Source organism: Sarcophilus harrisii, chromosome 1 (assembly GCF_902635505.1).
Source record: "Sarcophilus harrisii chromosome 1, mSarHar1.11, whole genome shotgun sequence".
NCBI lineage: Eukaryota > Metazoa > Chordata > Mammalia > Dasyuromorphia > Dasyuridae > Sarcophilus > Sarcophilus harrisii.
This window is the reverse complement of record NC_045426.1, coordinates 298608866-298627328: the sequence shown is the minus strand read 5'-3', so window position 1 is coordinate 298627328 and position 18463 is coordinate 298608866. Positions and strand designations below refer to the sequence as shown.

General features: G+C 34.7%; 1 protein-coding gene across 1 annotated transcript in view; it reads left to right on the top strand.

Moving 5' to 3' along the window:
* ABCC1 (ATP binding cassette subfamily C member 1) overlaps window positions 1-18463 on the top strand; it is a 149313-nt gene that overhangs the window by 78010 nt on the left and 52840 nt on the right. Inside the window, exons 6-12 of the mRNA XM_031944179.1 lie at window positions 1053-1114; window positions 1919-2050; window positions 7253-7483; window positions 9421-9598; window positions 11207-11368; window positions 13645-13737; window positions 15808-16011. Of these exons, the coding sequence (XP_031800039.1) occupies window positions 1053-1114; window positions 1919-2050; window positions 7253-7483; window positions 9421-9598; window positions 11207-11368; window positions 13645-13737; window positions 15808-16011 (1062 nt within the window). The remainder of the gene's footprint in view (window positions 1-1052; window positions 1115-1918; window positions 2051-7252; window positions 7484-9420; window positions 9599-11206; window positions 11369-13644; window positions 13738-15807; window positions 16012-18463) is intronic.

Genomic DNA, 18463 nt, shown 5'->3' with positions numbered 1-18463 from the left:
AAAGGGCCAGAGCCAAAGGAGAGGGATGGGAAATGGGGCATCTTGACTTGTTTAAGAAATATAGAGGTAAGTTTTTTTGGATTCCATGGTGCTAGAGGGAAAAAAATGTCCTATGAGCCTGGAACAGTTGGCCTGGGCCAGGTTGTAGAAGGCTTTTAATGCTAAATAGAAGTTTATATTTAACCTAGAGGCAATGGTAAGCACCAGAGTTGACTAAGCATTGAAGTCATAGGGTCAGAATTTAATTTAAGAAAAATACTTTGTCGCCAATGGGTAGAATCCACTGGAGCAGGGAGAGACTTGAGGCTGGGAGACCAGTTAGACGGTTGCAATAATCTAGGAGACAGATGATGAGGGTGCTAGACTCAAGCGACAGTGTGTGAGTAGAGAGGAGATGGATTCAAGAGAAATATAGCATCTGTTCTGCCTCTCCTGTTATGGTAGCAAATTTGCCTTTCTGATTGTTTGGTTTATGTTGATAATTATTAATTTGCAATCAACTTATTATGTACCCACCTATTATTGAACATGGCACTATAGGAAACAGGAAGGTGTAGTTATCTTAGGGAAGCCAGACTGTAATGAAACATTTTTCATACATAATCAGAAAGTGAACAGTTAAAAGTTGGCTTATACTCACTTATAAAGTGTCTTTTAATTTGTACTTTGTTAAAGATCTTTTATGACTGTGTACTAGCTTAGATTCCAGAATTCAACATTAAAAGGTGCTGGGGGCAGGCGAACTGCTCTGTGTATTTGAACCTAGAAAATAATACTTATTAATGATGTGATTTGGGTCTTTTATGAAACTGTTATGGGCTCCTCTTTGAAAAGGCTGAAAAGAAATGTCTTTATTTATTGTTTTTTAAAATTATTGTAATTCAGGAGAGAGAATATAATTTTTGATGTCAGATTGGATGTGTTGAAGTGATTGAATGTCACAAAAGCAGCAGGATAAGGTGTCAGTTACTACTTTAATAGCCCTAGTGTATGTGATTTAATTATTCTATTCCACCCCCACCCCCGCCCCATTTCTTTTTTTTTTCTGATAGAATCCCTGTCCGGAGTCTGGTGCTTCCTTCCTTTCTAGAATCACTTTCTGGTGGATTACTGGGTAAGGACACTGAACTCTAATTCCTATCTGTTTTTTTCTGAGCTGATTGAACTCACAAATTGGGCTGTCTCCTCTGCTTGTGTAGAGGTACTGTGGCCGGTAGAAGCTGTGTGATCATGAATGAATTGGTACCTCACTCAGTTTGCCCATCTATAAAAAGGGGATGGTGTTACTTCCCATGCCAAAAACCTACAAAGGTACTCCTTTCTCAAGTTGAAAGTTATAAAAATAAAAAATACTTTAACTCGCTTTGTAAGGAAAGACTGGGTCATTTGAAGTTATTTTCTTTACATTAGTACTGTCAAACTAAAATAGAAACTGGTGCCATTAAAGTCTCCTTTTGGGTCTCATATTGATTTAGTTTTAAAATGTAATATTCTTTATTTTATTATATTTTAAATTTATTTTATCAATTATTTCCCAGTTACACTTTTTAAGGTTAATTTTTATTTTCAGTTTCAAACTCTCTCCCATCCATTGAAAAGACAAGACATGAAACTTAATGTACATATGAAGTCATACAAAATATATTTCCATATTAGATATGCCCCAATTTCATTTTAATCTGGTTCAGAGCACATTCAGAAATGTTGTGTCCTTTATATGGCCCATAGGCCACATCTTTCACATCTTTATTCTACAGAACAATTTTTCAAGGTTTATCCTGTTTGTTTGTTTGTTTGTTTGTTTGTTTTTGTCATTAGAATGATTCAAAATAACAGCTTCTTCATTAGTAATATATTTCCTGGTATTAATATGCAGATATACTTGCTCTCTCACACAGTTTCTCTGTTTCAAATTTAGGTTGATGGTCCAGGGATATAAATGTCCTCTGGAGGCTACAGATTTATGGTCCCTAAACCCAGAAGACACTTCTGAACAGGTAGTGCCTGTTCTGGTGAAAAACTGGAAGAAAGAATGTGCTAAGTCAAAAAAGTAAGTGTGAATACCACAGATGATATGTAGGCTTTTGGGATGATGATCTAGGTTTTAGACTAATGAATATAGAGTAGTTTTTCCTAGGAAGGGCTGTGGTATATAAATTTGGAGTTTTTCCCATTGTTAATTAAGGTGTCAATAATGCCAGAGTTTTAATTGTTTAGGTCATTAATATAAGGTAGTAGTTCTCTGATTTTTTGACATTAGGACCTCTTTTCACTCTTAAAAATTTTTGAGGACCCCAAAGAGCTTTAGTTTGTGTCAACCATAGTTATTAGTATTTACTCTACTAGAAACTAAAAATTCTTTTAAAAATTTGTCACTTCATTGAAAAATTCTACTTCCTATTAACATAAATAACATTTTTATGAAAAATTATTTTCTAAAACAAAAAAAATTAGAATGATGTTGTTTTACAAAGTTATAATTTGGCATAATAGAAGGCAGCTTTATTCTCATACCTGTTTCTGCATTCAATCTGTTGCAAAAAGTTGTTTAGGTTAAAAAAGTGAAGAATGCCTGGCCTCACAGAAGTATGCAGTTGGAAAAGAAAGCAGTTTTTTAAATATGCAATACTTTAAAATTGCTTATTTAATAGGCAATAGACAGTATTTTAATAGACATCTTAGTACTAAGAATGAAAATAGTTTTGATATCATGTATCACCTGAATGGTTCTCTAGAGACCCCCAGGAATCCAAGCACCACATTTTGAGAACTACTGGTTAACTAATTAAGCCAAGATTGTGAATTCCATCTCCATAGAAATAAATAAATAAATAAATAAATATATATATGGAAAGCTCTCCTCAGCCTTCCAAATCCTTGGCATGTAATTCACACTTTCTGTCATAAGGGATCCAGGCAAAAAGACATCAATAAATTCATTCAGCTCTTACTGCTGTTACTGGGAAAACAACCAAGTACAAGATCAGCTGCTATAATATCAGTAACATCCTCTTTGTAAGTAAGAGGAAATCATATTTGGAAGGCATTGTTGATTGTAGGGAGAGTGGGGTTTCTGTGCCTTGCTTGGTTGGTATGAACATTCTATTATTATGCTAGGAAAAGTGCATTTGTGGTTGTATGATTGGCTGTGTTCATAGATACCTAATCATATTCCTGATTTTGAGAAGGGGAAGTATGGATTATCTTTGTTGAAACCAGAATTTGCCTAGTCTTGGGTATATTTTGTTAAGGATGAATTACACTTGAATGTGCTCTCGGTAGGGTAAATTTTCTGGCCACAATTCCATCACTGTGGTAAATAGGTCTTTATCCCCACAGGACTAAACTAGACCTGGAGAGAGCCAAGTTCCCAGGATTAACATCAGAAAAATCAAGAGAACCTTGCCTGGTTCTAGAATTCCTCAGTTTTATTGTATTCTGGACCTTTCTTAATAAAGGGATGCAGGGACAGTTACTACCTTGGTATATTCTAATTGCTGTATATATGGTACAATCATTCCTGTTCTATAAAGTGAAACAGATCATGTAACTTTGTTTTTCCTTTTTATGCTGCTATTGGGGATCAGGAACAGGAGTCACAAAGTACTTGAAAATGAGAAGTGCTCCTCAGAACAGCTAAATACTATTTATTTTCTTATAGCAAAATCAAGATTATATAAATATAACAAACAGATACTTGCTTTTTTCAGTTTAGCGAGTTTTAGGAATATAAACCTCTTTCTAAACCATGATCTTTACCCTGATTTGACTTGTTGCCTTATTTTGGGGGTAAATTTTTCTACAGAATATTATTAGTTATAGTAAAATTTTTAAAATTATGTCATATTTGAACAACATGAATAAAAATGAGAATACAACCTGCTAGGAATCAAGTCATAGTTGGTAATTATAATATTTTAAAAGTAAGTTCATTGATGATGTCTTTAGTTTTTTACATCATCATAGTTTTCTCTAATATCCCTTCTTCCCCTCCTTCCACAGATCCATCCCATGTAAATTAAGAGAGAAAGAAAGGAAGATAGACAATCAGTACAACTGTGATTAGGGCATGAAAATGTCCAAAAACATGTGCAGTGTGCAATACTTTTAAGGGATGGATTGGGAATATCTTATTATATCAGTTCTTTCAAGTCATTCTTGATCTTTATAATTGTGCAACAGACTTCTTACCTTATTAATTCTCAACAGTTTCCAAGGCAATCAAGAGATATATTCTACTATTTACTCATAAATGACCAAACTTGGAGGGTCTCATTAAGCAGTTAGCTGAGAGTCCTCTCTCTAGTTTATTAAATATTCTTTATTCAGTAACCCAGAGAAACCTTTATTTCTATATACTTTTGTTCATTTCTAAATAACCCTTTTTTTCGTACCTAATCTGCTAAGCTTAAGTAAGCCTCAAGGTTATTGGCTTTGTATTTTAGCAACAAAAACGGACAAATGACTATTTACAGTATACCAATTGTGAAAAAGGTCATACAATCAGGTACTACTAATGATTAACTTTGGAAATACCCACTATGCAACTTGCAGATGCCAGTTTAAGTCTTTTTTCAAGAATTTTCTTCATGCTTTTTCCCCTGAAAAAAGAGTTAAATTCTGCCTTCTCATGAAATATTTCTTCACATTTTTTCTTCTTAACAGATAAATCATCCAATTTCTTAGGAAAGAAATTCTCTCTTTAGCCATGACAACTAAAATACACTCCAGAATAATAGTGAAATTATAACTTCCCAAGATTCTATTCCCTCTTAGAAAGCTGTTAAAGCCAATGGGTTCTTGCCTTGGCTCGTGGTATCTTTGTGCCTGCACAACCTAGTCCGCTTTCTGCCCTTTTACATTCTGCTTTGCTCTTGCCCAGAACCTTGTTATCCTGTTATCTTCTCTTTTCTATAAAATCACTTCTATCTAGATTCTTCTTTTCTTTGATTCAGTCTTAACAGATTCCTTTAACCACACTTTATTTTCTTTACTCTATATTACTCTCCTGTCTTCTCTTCCTGGGTCTTCTCTCTTTCTTCTGGTATCCAGTCCTTCTAGCTTTGTATTTTTCCATGTCCTATAAGTTAAAAAGGCCAAGAATAAATGACATCTCTTGCTAGTAGTGACTTTTTAGGCAAGTGAAAAATGTAAAGCTATAGAAAAAAATAAATTAAGGCACCATTCCTTTCCTCCACTTAGCCCCCTTCTTCCTTTCCTCAAACAGAAAAAAATATTAAATATTTCTGTAAGAAATAATGAACAGGTAGAGTTAAGAAAAACCTGGAAAAACTTGACTTATGGCAAGTGAAGTAAGCAGAACCAGGAGAACATTATGCAAAGTAACAGCAACATTGTTTGATGATCAACCATGATAGACTTAGCTTTTCTCAGCAATATAATGATCCAAGACAATTCCAAAGGACTTGTGATGGAAAATGTGATCTACATCTAGAGAAAGAACTGTGGAGACTGAATACAGATCAACGGACATTATTTTCACTTTTTAAATTTTCTTGTTTCTTTCTCATGGCTGTTCCTGTTTGTTTTGACTCTTCTTTTTCTTTTCTTAAATTTTTTTTAAATGTTCTGATTCTTCTTTCATAATATGACTGATGTGGAAATACATTTCACGTGATTGTATATGTATAACCTATATCATATTGCTTGCTGTCTTGAAGAAATGGGAGGGAAGGAGGGGAGGGAGAAACATCTGGAGCTCAAAACCTTACAAAAACCAATGTCGAAAACTATCTTTGCATCTAATTGGAAAAGATGAACTACTATTTAGTGCGATAAATAAACAAATACTTAAAAGCCTTAAATATTTAACTAGGTTAGTAGATATAGCTTGTGTATAGATGCATATTGTGTATATACACACAAAACATGCACACACATTTTTGTGTGTGTGTGTGTGTGTGTGTGTGTATATATATATATATATATATATATATATATACGCATGCCTATGTACACTTTGGCTGAATAGATATAATGAAAAAGTGAAATAATTATCTGTGATAGTATAATAGTTTATTAAAGAACAGACAAAAATCGGAGGTTAAGAGAGGAAATCTAAGCAGGTAGCATGATGGAGAAGAAGAAATTTCTTATGGTCTTGAAGGATATGTGAAATTTGGCTAGATAGGGCAGGGGAAAGGAATTCTAGGTAACAAGCGATAGAAGGAAAGTTCTGGAGTTGAGAAAGAGCATGTTATGTTTGTGTTCACTGAATATTCAGAGATATGTCTGTATAGAGATACTGCAATTGAATTGTATAAAATAGTTGTCGAACTTGATTATATGTTAAATAGATTATATGTAAAATAGGTATCAACTTACAGCTGCAAAACTCAGTTTAAAATGTAATTGGGAAATCTTTAACAATATATATAAAAATATAGGGGCAATAAGGTGGCACAGTGGATAGAACACCAGCCCTGAAGTCAGGAGGACCCGAGTTCAAATCTGGTCTCTCTCAGACACTTAATACTTCCTAGTTGTGTGACCCTGGGCAAGTCACTTATCCCCAATTGCCTCAACAAAAAAAAAAATCACACACACAGAGTACAATATAGAAAATAGATAATGTTAAGGCTGCTAGGTGGCTCAGTGGGATAGATCACTGGGCTTAGAATTGGGAAGACTCATCATCATGAATTCAAATCTAACTTCATACACTAGCTGTGTGATCCTGGGCAAGTCACTTAACTCTGTATGCCTCAGTTACTCAGCTATAAAAATGAGCTAAAGAAGAAAATGACAAACCATTTCAGTATCTTTGCCATGAAAAGCCCAAATGGGGTTGTGAAGAGTAAAACTAAAAGGACTCAGCAACAATAGTTAATAATTATTTTGTGATTTTACAAGTCAGTATGACTCATAGAGATTCATATCTATTAGAGTTTGATACTAATGAGATAAAACGATGAATATTGGGTATGATTTGTGGAATTTTATCTTATAGATGTATGGGAGCCATTAAAATTTTTGTGTAGGGTAGTAATGTAGAAGAATTAGATATTTTTAGATGATTAACTTCATGGTAGCTCACAAGATATATTGAAAAGACTCAGAGAACTATAATTCAGGAGCCCAAAAGCTATCACAGTATGAGGGGTTGGCTGTGAGGGCCTAAATGAGTGTGTTTGTTGTACATTTCTAGGGTACATTGCTGTGACTAGAGAAGGAAATGCTCAGTGGGGATTGGGGCATGTTACTTTAACTACGTTGCTCTCCTGTCTTTTAGGCAACCTGTAAAGATCATGTATTCCCCCAAGGATCCAGCAAAATCAAAAGGGGGCTCCAAAGCAGACGTGAACGAGGAGGTTGAAGCCCTAATTGTGAAACCCACTCAGAGGGAGAGGGACCCTTCTTTGTTTAAGGTGTTATATAAAACCTTTGGGCCTTACTTCCTCATGAGCTTCCTTTTTAAAGCACTCCATGATCTAATGATGTTTGCAGGCCCTGAGATCTTAAAGTAAGTATATCAATAACCAAATTAACAAAAACCATATGATTATCTCAATTGATACTATATGTAACAGTATTAATAAGTACAATTATAGTAATAATAGTTGTAGCAGCAGTCAGAACAGCAGCAGCTGCTACAGAAGCAGTAGTAGTAACAGCAATTTACACATATCACCCCCAGTGGGATGTAAGCTCTTTGGAGAGAGTTTTGTCTTTGTATCCCTATAGCCTAGAGCCATTCCTTGCACTTAGCAGACACTTCATAAATGTATATTTTGTGATTGTTCAGTCATGTCCAACTCTTTGTGACACCATTTGGAGTTTTCTTGGCAGAGATACTGAAGTGGTTTGCCATTGCCTTCTCCAACTCATTTTATAGATGAGGAAACTGAGGCAAGCAATGATTTTCCCAAGGTCACACAACTAGTAAATGTCTTCCTGACTCCAGACCCAGCATTCTATCCATTTTTCCACTTAATTGCCCAATAAATGTATACATGATATTGCATTGGATTGGGAAGGTAGTGATACTGAATATAAATGAAAGTAACACTAAAATATGAAATTTTATTTTTAAAAACTTCAATGAGTCTAGCCTACATTTTTAGCCCTTATTGACCACATGTTAAGAAAGAAGTCTCCTGCTCACATTAGTGTTCAGAAGCCTTATAAAACTCTTGGACAAGCTGTACTTATTATTTTCGTCCTTCCTGGACTTGAGATTTAGCATCTTGGGACACTCCAAGGCATCAGTCAATCACTAAACATTTCTTAAGTGCCTTCTACATGCCAGGTATTATCCTAAGCACTAGACATGGAGATAGAATGGTAGAAAGAACACTGATGATCATAAAGTTAAAAAAAAAAAAAAAAAAGCAAATTAGTGGATTGTAATAGAAATAATTTTTTTTCATACATAGTTTTTTGTTATCTCCATTGGATCTGCCATGTAAATCATTAATAACATTTTAAATGTACATTTCAGCTAGATTAAAGGTTCTCAAGAGTTAAAACAAAGAACACATGACATGCTTTAGTATTAGAGTTTTCAAGGGTTATTAATCCCTCATTTCAACAGGGACTGATTTCTCCTTTTGAATTTATTGTAATAAGAAAAAGAAGGACTCTTGCTTTTGTTGGATAAAGACTTATGTTCTTCAGGTTTCTGAGTCTATGGAGAGTCCCTAACCTTAGTACCTAAACTTAATTTGAATATGGGTAATTTGATTTATTTTCTTAAATACACTATTCAATATTGATTTTTGAGTTGATTTTTGTTTGTTTTTCATCATTCATATTATCATAACACTGTTACAGTTAACTAAACAGAATATATATATACTTTTATAAAATAACTCAGATCCATAATTTCTGGGTAGGATATCTCAGTTAGCAAAGCTCCTAGAAATAAAACAACTTTATTCAAAACTTTAAAAAAAACAACAACTGAATTTTAGAGTCAGAGGATCTACATTTAAATCATGGTTCTTCTAATTTGCCACATTACTTTGGCAAGTTACTTTGACCCTTCTGGCCATCAATTTTTTCATCAGTAAAATGAGGCACTCAACCAGAGAATCTCTTAAGAGCTCTCCTGACTCTAGACTCTTTTATCCTTTCCTGTGTAACTCTTTGTCTCCAAGACCTGTGTTCCTGTGATCTTGGAGATTAGAAAATGGGATAACCAGATAGGCTTGAGACAGAGCTTTTCTGAATTGTCCCCCTGAATTTTGCCAAGATTTTGGCACTTAACACTACATAGTCTGTTACTTCCCCACTTCTGTACTTCACCTTCCCTCCCAAGTTTTATTTTATTTTTTATCTTTAAATAAAATAAGCATTTGTGTAAGTTGCTTATCAGCATTTTCTGCATTTTGAATGGAGGGCATGAGTTTTGTTGCCTCTTCAGCCTGGAGTTAATGGGCTTTCTTCATTCCTTTACAGATTGCTCATCAATTTTGTGAATGACAAGCAGGCCCCTAGTTGGCAAGGTTATCTGTATACAGCACTTCTCTTTGTGAGTGCCTGCCTACAAACCCTCGTCCTGCACCAGTACTTCCATATCTGCTTTGTGAGTGGAATGAGAATCAAAACTGCTGTTATCGGGGCCATCTATCGTAAGGTGAATTAAATTTAAAATTTCTTGACATACAGATTAGCAAATTATCTTTCGGATCTTCACTTTCTTGTCCTCTTGACTCTGAGCTGCAGAATCTACAATCATGCTTCAGTGAGCTCTTGGACAGGGACCTTTATTTTGCTTATATATTTTAATAGATTTTTATTGATATTTTCTGTTTTTATATCTCATAGGTTGTCTCCTGTATCTCTTCCCCTCTTCCACTTCCCACATTACAACTTTTTTAATAAAGAAAAAGGAAAAAAGTGGGGGGGAAAGTTAGGAGAGATTGTGGAAAGACATGCTCACCAAAATGTAGGTAGAGCCATGAATGGTTATAGGTATTCTGGAAAGCAGTTAGGAATTAGTCAAATAAAGGGACTAAAATGTTTCCCCTGCTAGATCTAAGATAGTCATTGAGGAAAAGAAAGGCACACCAAAATATTTTTAGCAGCACTTTTCATGATAATAAAAGATTGAAAACATAGTAGATGCCTATTGACTGGGGGATAGTTAAATAAATGGAATATCATTGTGCTGTAAGAAACATTTACAATGATGAATATAAAGAAACATAGACTATCACTGTAACTGTAAATGAGAAGAGCATCTACCCCAAAGTAATCGAAACTGGGGTTGTGAAATCCTTGTTCCCAAAAAAGGGATAGGAGGGGATTCCTCTGCCCCTTTCTAGAGATTGAAGTCTATAGATGTGGACTGTTGTAATATAACGTTAGACTTTTTAAATGTCATTTCAAAAAAAAAAAACTGGATGTATTTTGCTTTTATATGACTTCCATTTCAGATATCTTCTTTCTCCTATATCATTCTTTATAACCTATTTTCTAACCTACCTATTTTCTACTTTGTTCGAGGGATAGATTTTAAATTCAGTTTCTGGAGTTATTAAGATGAAGATTGATTAATGTTAAGTTATGGAATGGTAAAGAGTTGTGCCTAATAGAGAACGTGATTTCCTACATTAGCATGTAGAATGTATGAGCTTTTAACATATAGTTTTTTTAAAAAAATAATAGACAGCAGCATTTCTTGAAAGGAATAGTAAATTGATTTGTGTAGGTCTGAGTTTAGCTAATAGTTTTTCCCATTACTTTAATGCATATGGCATTAGCCATTTCATTTAAGCTTAGAGCAACATTAAGTAGATTATTTTTTCTTTGAGCTGTATAACAATTGATGTATTGTGGCTACTCTTTTTGTGTATCCTCTTGAGTCCTTCTTTTCCTACTTTGAAACCTGTATAAAACTAGTTCCTTCTGAATGTTGTAGAGAGTCTTTTTACATTGGGAGATGGGGTGATAGTGATGGCGGCAGAGTGTGAACCTCTAGAGTCCTTTCCATTGCAAAGACCCTGTGGGCTGCCTGTTGGGATGCTAGGAAGATTGGAAGTTACCAACTGTTCAGGGGTGAAGAGAACGGCACTTTATTAATTCAGGTGATAGTTTGGCAAAATGCCCCGAATTGTCTTTTTTCTTTTTTTAATTTTATTACTAGGTAGATCTATCTTTAGAGAAGCTGTAGTTTGTGCAAACTGGACTAATCTTTGGTCTGGTATACCCTGTCATTCTATCTTCTGCTTTTTTCTCTTAGGCCCTGGTGATTACAAATTCTGCCCGAAAGTCTTCCACAGTTGGGGAAATAGTGAATCTCATGTCTGTAGATGCCCAGAGATTCATGGACTTGGCCACCTACATTAACATGATCTGGTCAGCCCCACTGCAGGTCATCCTGGCTCTCTACCTGCTATGGCTGGTATGTATTTGTTGCTTTTCCTTTATTGTTTTGCTCATATGATTGTGTTCAATAGAAGTAGTAACTTGAGTGTGGGGGCATTGTGAGGTTTCTTTGCTGTCCCTTTCAAATATTAGAATGGTGAAATAGTATATATTTCCATCCTTCTTTACTTCATCAGTATGGTAACTGGCATTTGTATTGAATTGTATATGCTAAGTGTGCATAATCTCCTTTGAATCTAGGTGTTAAGTATTTTGCATATTATTACAGACAAGGAAACAAACTTATAAAGGTTAAGTGACTTGTCTCACTTACCTGGTGATCATCAGAGGTAGGATTTGACAAAGAAAAAAGAGGAAAAAAAATCAATCCAGCCATATTATATTAACCAACATGACAACTAAGTCCAATGTTATATGTAATGGTACCCTAACATAGTTTTCTACTTCTGCAAAGAAGGTAGGGAGCTGCTTTCTATATCTTCTTTAGGACCAAAGTGGGTCATTATTTCATAACATTCAGTTTCTATTGTTTTGCTCTTCTTTCTCTTTCCATTTATGTTGTAGTCATTGTATATATTATTTTCTAGGTTTCTTCATTCATTATTTCTAGTTTAGGCTTTTTAAAAATTAAATTCATTTCTTTTTAAATTTTATTTTTTTATTCTGGACTTTAACAACAATAGCATGATACCCAGAAAAAGAACTCTGGGAGATGACTAAAAACCATTACATTGAATTCCCAATCCCTATATTTATGCACACCTGCATTTTTGATTTCCTTCACAAGCTAATTGTACAATAATTCAGAGTCTGATTCTTTTTGTACAGCAAAATAATGTTTTGGTCATGTATACTTATTGTGTATCTAAGTTATATTTTAATATATTTAACATCTACTGGTCATCCTGCCATTTAGGGGAGGGGGTGGGGGGGGTAAGAGGTGAAAAATTGGAACAAGAGGTTTGGCAATTGTTAATGCTGTAAAGTTACCCATGTATATATCCTGTAAATAAAAGGCTATTAAATAAAAAAAAAAAAATAACAACAATAGCATGTACATTTATTTCATTGTGTAATGAAAAACAGAAAGGGGATATTATGTGAAACAGTGAACTTTTGTTAGGTCCAACTTGATTTTCTTCCTTACTGTATATAGCTTGGGGTAGGGCTTTTGGGTGAGGGGGGTGGGAAGGTAAGATTCAAATTGAATGTGGTAATTCTAAAACCACCCCACTTTTTTTGTCTCCCTCTGAACCTCCTTATGCTTTTTTCTGTTTAATTTTTTCTTATTATTCATTAACACTTTTTTCTTCCACTTTTTAAAGTATCACTATCATTATCCCTTCTACCCCTCCCTCAAAAAAAAAAAAAGAAAGAAAACTCCTCTCTTGTAACAAATAAGATTTATAATCAGGTTACTAATCTTTTTTGTTGTTCTTCTTCTCTATATTTTTTTTTGGGGGAAAGGTGAGTTCTTGTGACAATTTGCTAGTTTTGGTTGTTTTATTCCTCCTCATTGAAGATCTGATCATTACCTTGTCTGGGGGCATGTTCTTTTGCTAAGTTTATTTTAAAAGTCCCTGCTTGATTTATCTTGTATAAGTATTCTGACTTTTAATGTATCCACAGAGAGAGGGAAAGATGACAAGAGATGAGGTGTGACCACAAAAGATGGAGACTGAAACTGGATGTTTAGCAAACAAATCAGACTTAGACATCTAAGTGAGTGTAGTCAGTTGCCCTGTTGACTTGGCCCAGTGTTGCTGCTATTGCCCAAACCACTTTTGAAACCAGTTCCCAGACCCACAAGCCGTCTGAAAAAAAGACTTTTTACTTTGATAGTTATTCTTCGTATTTGGATTGGCGTTCTATTATTTGGACTACATTAATACTTTGACTTGCTCTTTCACCTCATTTATCCCTCTAAACATGGGATGCTTTATTTATTTAATTATTCTGTTCTCCAAATTAATTTTGCCCTCAAGGAATCAATTGTTTTCAAAAACATTCTCTCTCCCCTTCAAAAAAAAAAAAAAAAGAATATATCTCAGTCTTTAAAGGTAGTGGCTAGAGGAGTTACTGAGCATATTTTGAATAATGACACCTTTGCCTAGGGTATGTATTTGTAGCAGATGATGCACTGGGAAGTGTTAATTCTTGTCTGTTCTTGTAGAGCTATTTTAAATTATTGGATTTTATTGCTCATTTGCCATTTCAAAGAACTTCCCTTTTATAGGCAGGATTCTTCAAGGGCAGTTGTTTCTTCTTAATTCTTCTTTTCTTCCCCCTTAGAATTTAGGGCCTTCTGTGTTAGCTGGAGTGGCTGTCATGATCCTCATGGTTCCCCTCAATGCTGTGATGGCCATGAAGACCAAAACTTACCAGGTAAGGCCTGCTGAGAGTCCCAGGCTGGGCTTGGTACTGTTCTCCTCCTCTGCCAAATTTACTCAGATAAAAATCCTATTACTGAATTAGAACAAGTGCTTGAAGGAGTATGGAACAGATTCTAGGTTGCTTATGGAATTTAAAATGTGAGAACTTGGCAATGCTTTTTAGAAATCATGACCATGGAATCTCTTAGATGAGTTCCAGGGCCCAGCCTTTATGGAACATAATGACATGCTTTTAAGACATTGCCTTCTCTGATTGGGGGTGGGTCTTGAAATTGACTTGCTTCCCAGTCTGTCTTTAATGAGCAGATTTCCTTAAATTTATCTTTTTCTTAAATAGACCTCATCCCAATTATGTGGCTTTGACTTTGCTTAAAAGAAAGGGTGCCACCTTTGTCCCCCAGCAGAAACTCTAAATGCTTTGCCTTTTTTGTCTGTAATTCACATTTTCCCCTTTGGCCTCTGGAGAGACAAATACGCAGCCTGCCAATGGAGCTTGCAGTGGAGAAGTCCCATCTATGATAAATGGGATCTCATTAAGGAGAAAAGTATGGCTTTTGGCTGGGCTGTGTGAGTCTTATGCTTTCAAAGTCTCACAGCTTAGGTTCAAAGCATCAATCATGTCCATTATTCTTTATTCAAGCTTGTCACCAGTAGCTCCCTTGCAAACTAGATGCCAATGGAATTAAATCTACCTTTAAAGATCAGTAAAAGTACAGAAAATTGAATGAGGTAAAGGGCTAGAGAGGGAGACTTTGGGTTCTTCTTCTAGATTTCTGCAGTATAGGATTTTCTCTTTAATTTGTCAGAATTTCATAAATAAATCTTGTTAATTTGAAGTTCTTAAAAGACCATCAGAGCAGCTCTCAAGTATAAGTTAAAGATTATCTGTATTCTGGAGATATTAATGTCTTCCTTCAATAAATGGGCCTTGGAAGGGAAAAAAATTACAATTCCAATTGTGATGACCATTCACTCTCATTCTCCACTCCTTTCCATGGTCAACATCCCTTTTCTTCTAATACAGTGATTAGGGGGAAAGAAGAAAAGAGTGAACAGAGAGGAAAAAAACAGCCGAAGGAAATAGAGAGATGGAGAAAAAGATGAAGGACTGGGGAAATTAAGAGATGAGAATGATGGGTCACTCGGCATCAGTATTTGCCCAAAATATCTCACCTCGTTCAGATCTAACCCAAGCTTTCTTATTCTTCTTCTCCTCCTCCTCCTCCTCCTCTTCCTCCTCTTACTGTATACTCTTCCTTTTTTCTTTTTTGTCCAACCTGCATCTGTTGACAAAAGTCCATCAACTGAGCTTTTCAGGACACTGCATTCTGGGCAGTGAAAAAATTAGGAGATGATATACAAATTGGAATCCCAGTTCCCTATGACTCAACAAGTCCTCTGTTGACTCTGTCTTTTGTGTAAATTTAGTAGCTGCCTTGAAGTTGATTTGTGTAACAAAATTAAAATGATTTGGTAGGTGATTTGGAGAGAAAAATGGAATCTTTTAATAGCTTTTTTTTGGGAAAAATAAAATTTTCTTTATAAGTAAATGATATGGTTTTTATGTTTTCTTTTTTTAGAATAGTATTTTATTTTTTCCAATACATTCAAAGATCGTTTTCAACATTGACCTTTGCAGAACTTTATGTTCCAAATTTTTCTTCCTCCCCCCGCCAAGATAACAAGCAATGCAATATAGATTAAACATGTACACTTATTCTAAACATATTTCCATATTTGTCATGATGTGCAAGAAAAATCAGATCAAAAGGGGAAAAAGGCACAAGGGAAAAAAAAGAAATGATCAAACAAGCAACAAGGTGAAAATACTATGCATTTATCCACATTCAATCTCCATAGTTCTGGATGTTGGATGGAACTTTCCATCACAAGTCTACTGGAATTATCTTGAATCTTGGTGCAATCTTTTCTCTACAATGCTTTTAGAAAACATTACAGTAATAAGCGATAAGAGTAATTCTGTAGTTGACAAATCCAGTGTACTCACGAATTCACATATGGAAGGCCTCCACTTAATTTTCAATTGGCTTTTTTCTTAAAGGTGGCCCACATGAAGAGTAAAGACAATCGAATCAAGTTGATGAATGAAATTCTCAATGGAATCAAAGTCCTGAAGCTGTATGCCTGGGAGTTGGCTTTCAAGGAGAAAGTGTTGGAGATCAGACAGGAGGAGCTGAAGGTGCTTAAGAAATCTGCTTATTTGGCAGCTGTGGGGACCTTCACCTGGGTTTGCACACCCTTCCTGGTAAGTGAGATTGTCAGGAAACTTGTCCCTAGGTCATTTAAGAGTTACAGTTCCCTTTCAATGGTTCAGATCTTCCTGGAAAGATGGAGTCATGAGTGAAAGGAAGTTCTTACTGAAGCCAGCTTTAAACTGATAGAGTTGGTATCAAAAAGACTATAAAATGGAGGAAAAATATTTAAGTAGAATTTGGTAATTGTTGATTATTCATCAGAATACCATATTGTTCCTAGGTTTCTGCATTTATATGCAGAAATGGTACTCTAAACTGTGCCATTTATAGCTCTAGAGGATCATGGAAGCTCTAGAGGATCACATCTAGCCCAAAATGTCTTAAAATGTGGGTTGCGACCCATATAGATTCATGTAAGTTAGTGTGGCAATCACAAAAAATTTGGCAATAGTAAAAAGATAACAAATATTCTACCAAGATTTATTTTTTACGTAAAAATAAACAAGCACATCCACCTTCTCAGAATGCAAATTTGCTTTTGTATTTAACAAATGGAAAACTTATATATACACCAAACAATTGTTTTAAAATAAATTTCTTTATTATTTGTTATCAATAAATGTTTGGTTTGTGTACCTATTTTGTATACCATTGTATGTGGGATTGCATAAAAATTACTCAGGTTAAAAAGGGTTGAGAGTGGAAAAAGGATAAGAAACCCTGATTTCATTTTAGGATAGATCATATGATGGTATTCAATTGTACTTTTCTTACATAAATAGAGCTTTCTAAATATAAAAAAGCATTAATAAGTTTTTCTGTTCAGAAAAACTATGTACCATTGTCTAAGCACCACAGCCTACTTGGTAGGACTCAGCTAAATTGCACATGTAGGACCTCTAAATGATTTTTATCAAAGCATGTATCTGATTATGTCATTTCCTTGTTCAGTTAATTCCAGTGGCTGTTTGCCATAGAATCAAACACAGACTTCTCTCTTTGGCATTTAAATATCTTTACCACCTGTCTTTAATCTATCTTTCAGAGGATATACAGCATCCTACATGGTCCAGCCAGACTAGCTGTCTTGCTCTTTCTCACATATAACTTGACATTTCCCATTTCTGTGTATTTGTTTAGGCTATCTTTCATACCTAGAACACATTCCCACTTTAACTCTTAGAATCCTTAGTTCCCTTCAATGCTCATCTCAAAGTTTATCTCCTATGTGAAGCCATTCCTTTTCCCTTCAGCTGTTTTAGAACCTCTTGCTCCAAATTATCTTGTATTTATTTCATGAATGTTTATGCATAACCATATTGTCTCTCCCAATAGAGAATGAGTCTCTGAGTTTGGGTACTTCAGCATTTCTGTTTTTATAGTTCCAGGGCCAAGCGCAATGCTTATTTGATGGATTGATAAAGAGGAGAAAATAAACTATCATGAACATACTAGCCTTCCAAACTCAGATTATCCTGTCCATCAGCAAATATAATATCCAAATGAATGTTTGGTGTAATTAGATTTCAATTAGCCTTAAGCATAACTTGGCAAAAAGGATATTGCTCTGGGAATCTGGAGATCAACCTGGGTTTTAGTGTTAAATCTGCTACTGCGTCATGTGCGTGACCCTGAACAAATTATTTGTGGGCTTCAGTCTTCTCATGGATAAAATGGGGAGAGGGGAAGAGTATGAATGAATCATTTTAGGTAATATCTAAACCTGATCTGGAATATATTGACTCAGTATCCATTTGAACCAAAAAAACAATTTCCAACCATTAACAGGGACTTGAAGGAAAAAAGTGAAATAAAATTTAAAAATAAATAAAAATATTTAAAATAGTTATATTATATACTATTATGATATGATATAAAATATAATAATAAAAATATTTAAAATGAAAAATGAAAAAAATTAAAAAATAAAATTGTGAAATGGGAAATGCACGGAAAACTTGGAAAAAAAATTGTGGTTATTAGATTGAGAGGTTGAAAGGTAACTTCCAGAATTATTTCAGGCATGTGAATATTAGAAACTTGTATTTGGAAGCCATTCTCTATTAGTATGAATGTTGGACCTGGAGTCAGGAATGCCTGAGTTCAAATCCTATCTCAGATACTTGGTAGCTGTGTGATCCTGAGCAAGTCATTTAATCTCCTTGTGGTTTAGTTTCCCAATTTGAAGAATGAGGATGATAGCACCTATTTCATAGTTTCTTAATATTTGAATTCAGCTTCTTATGACTGCATGATTTAGATTATTAGTACTTTTATTAACTATTTTATAAGGTTTTGAGGAAATTTTAAAGGACAATATAATTAAAAGTTACAAAATTTGTCATATTGTGACCAAAATAATTTCTATGCATAGATCTTATCATATATTTTTGTTAAAAAATGTCTATTACCTCAGGAAAGGTCAAGCTCTTTTTCTTGTCATTCAAGGCTTTCTGAACTCTAGTATCATCCTGCTTAAAGAGTCGTATGGTGCTTCAGCCA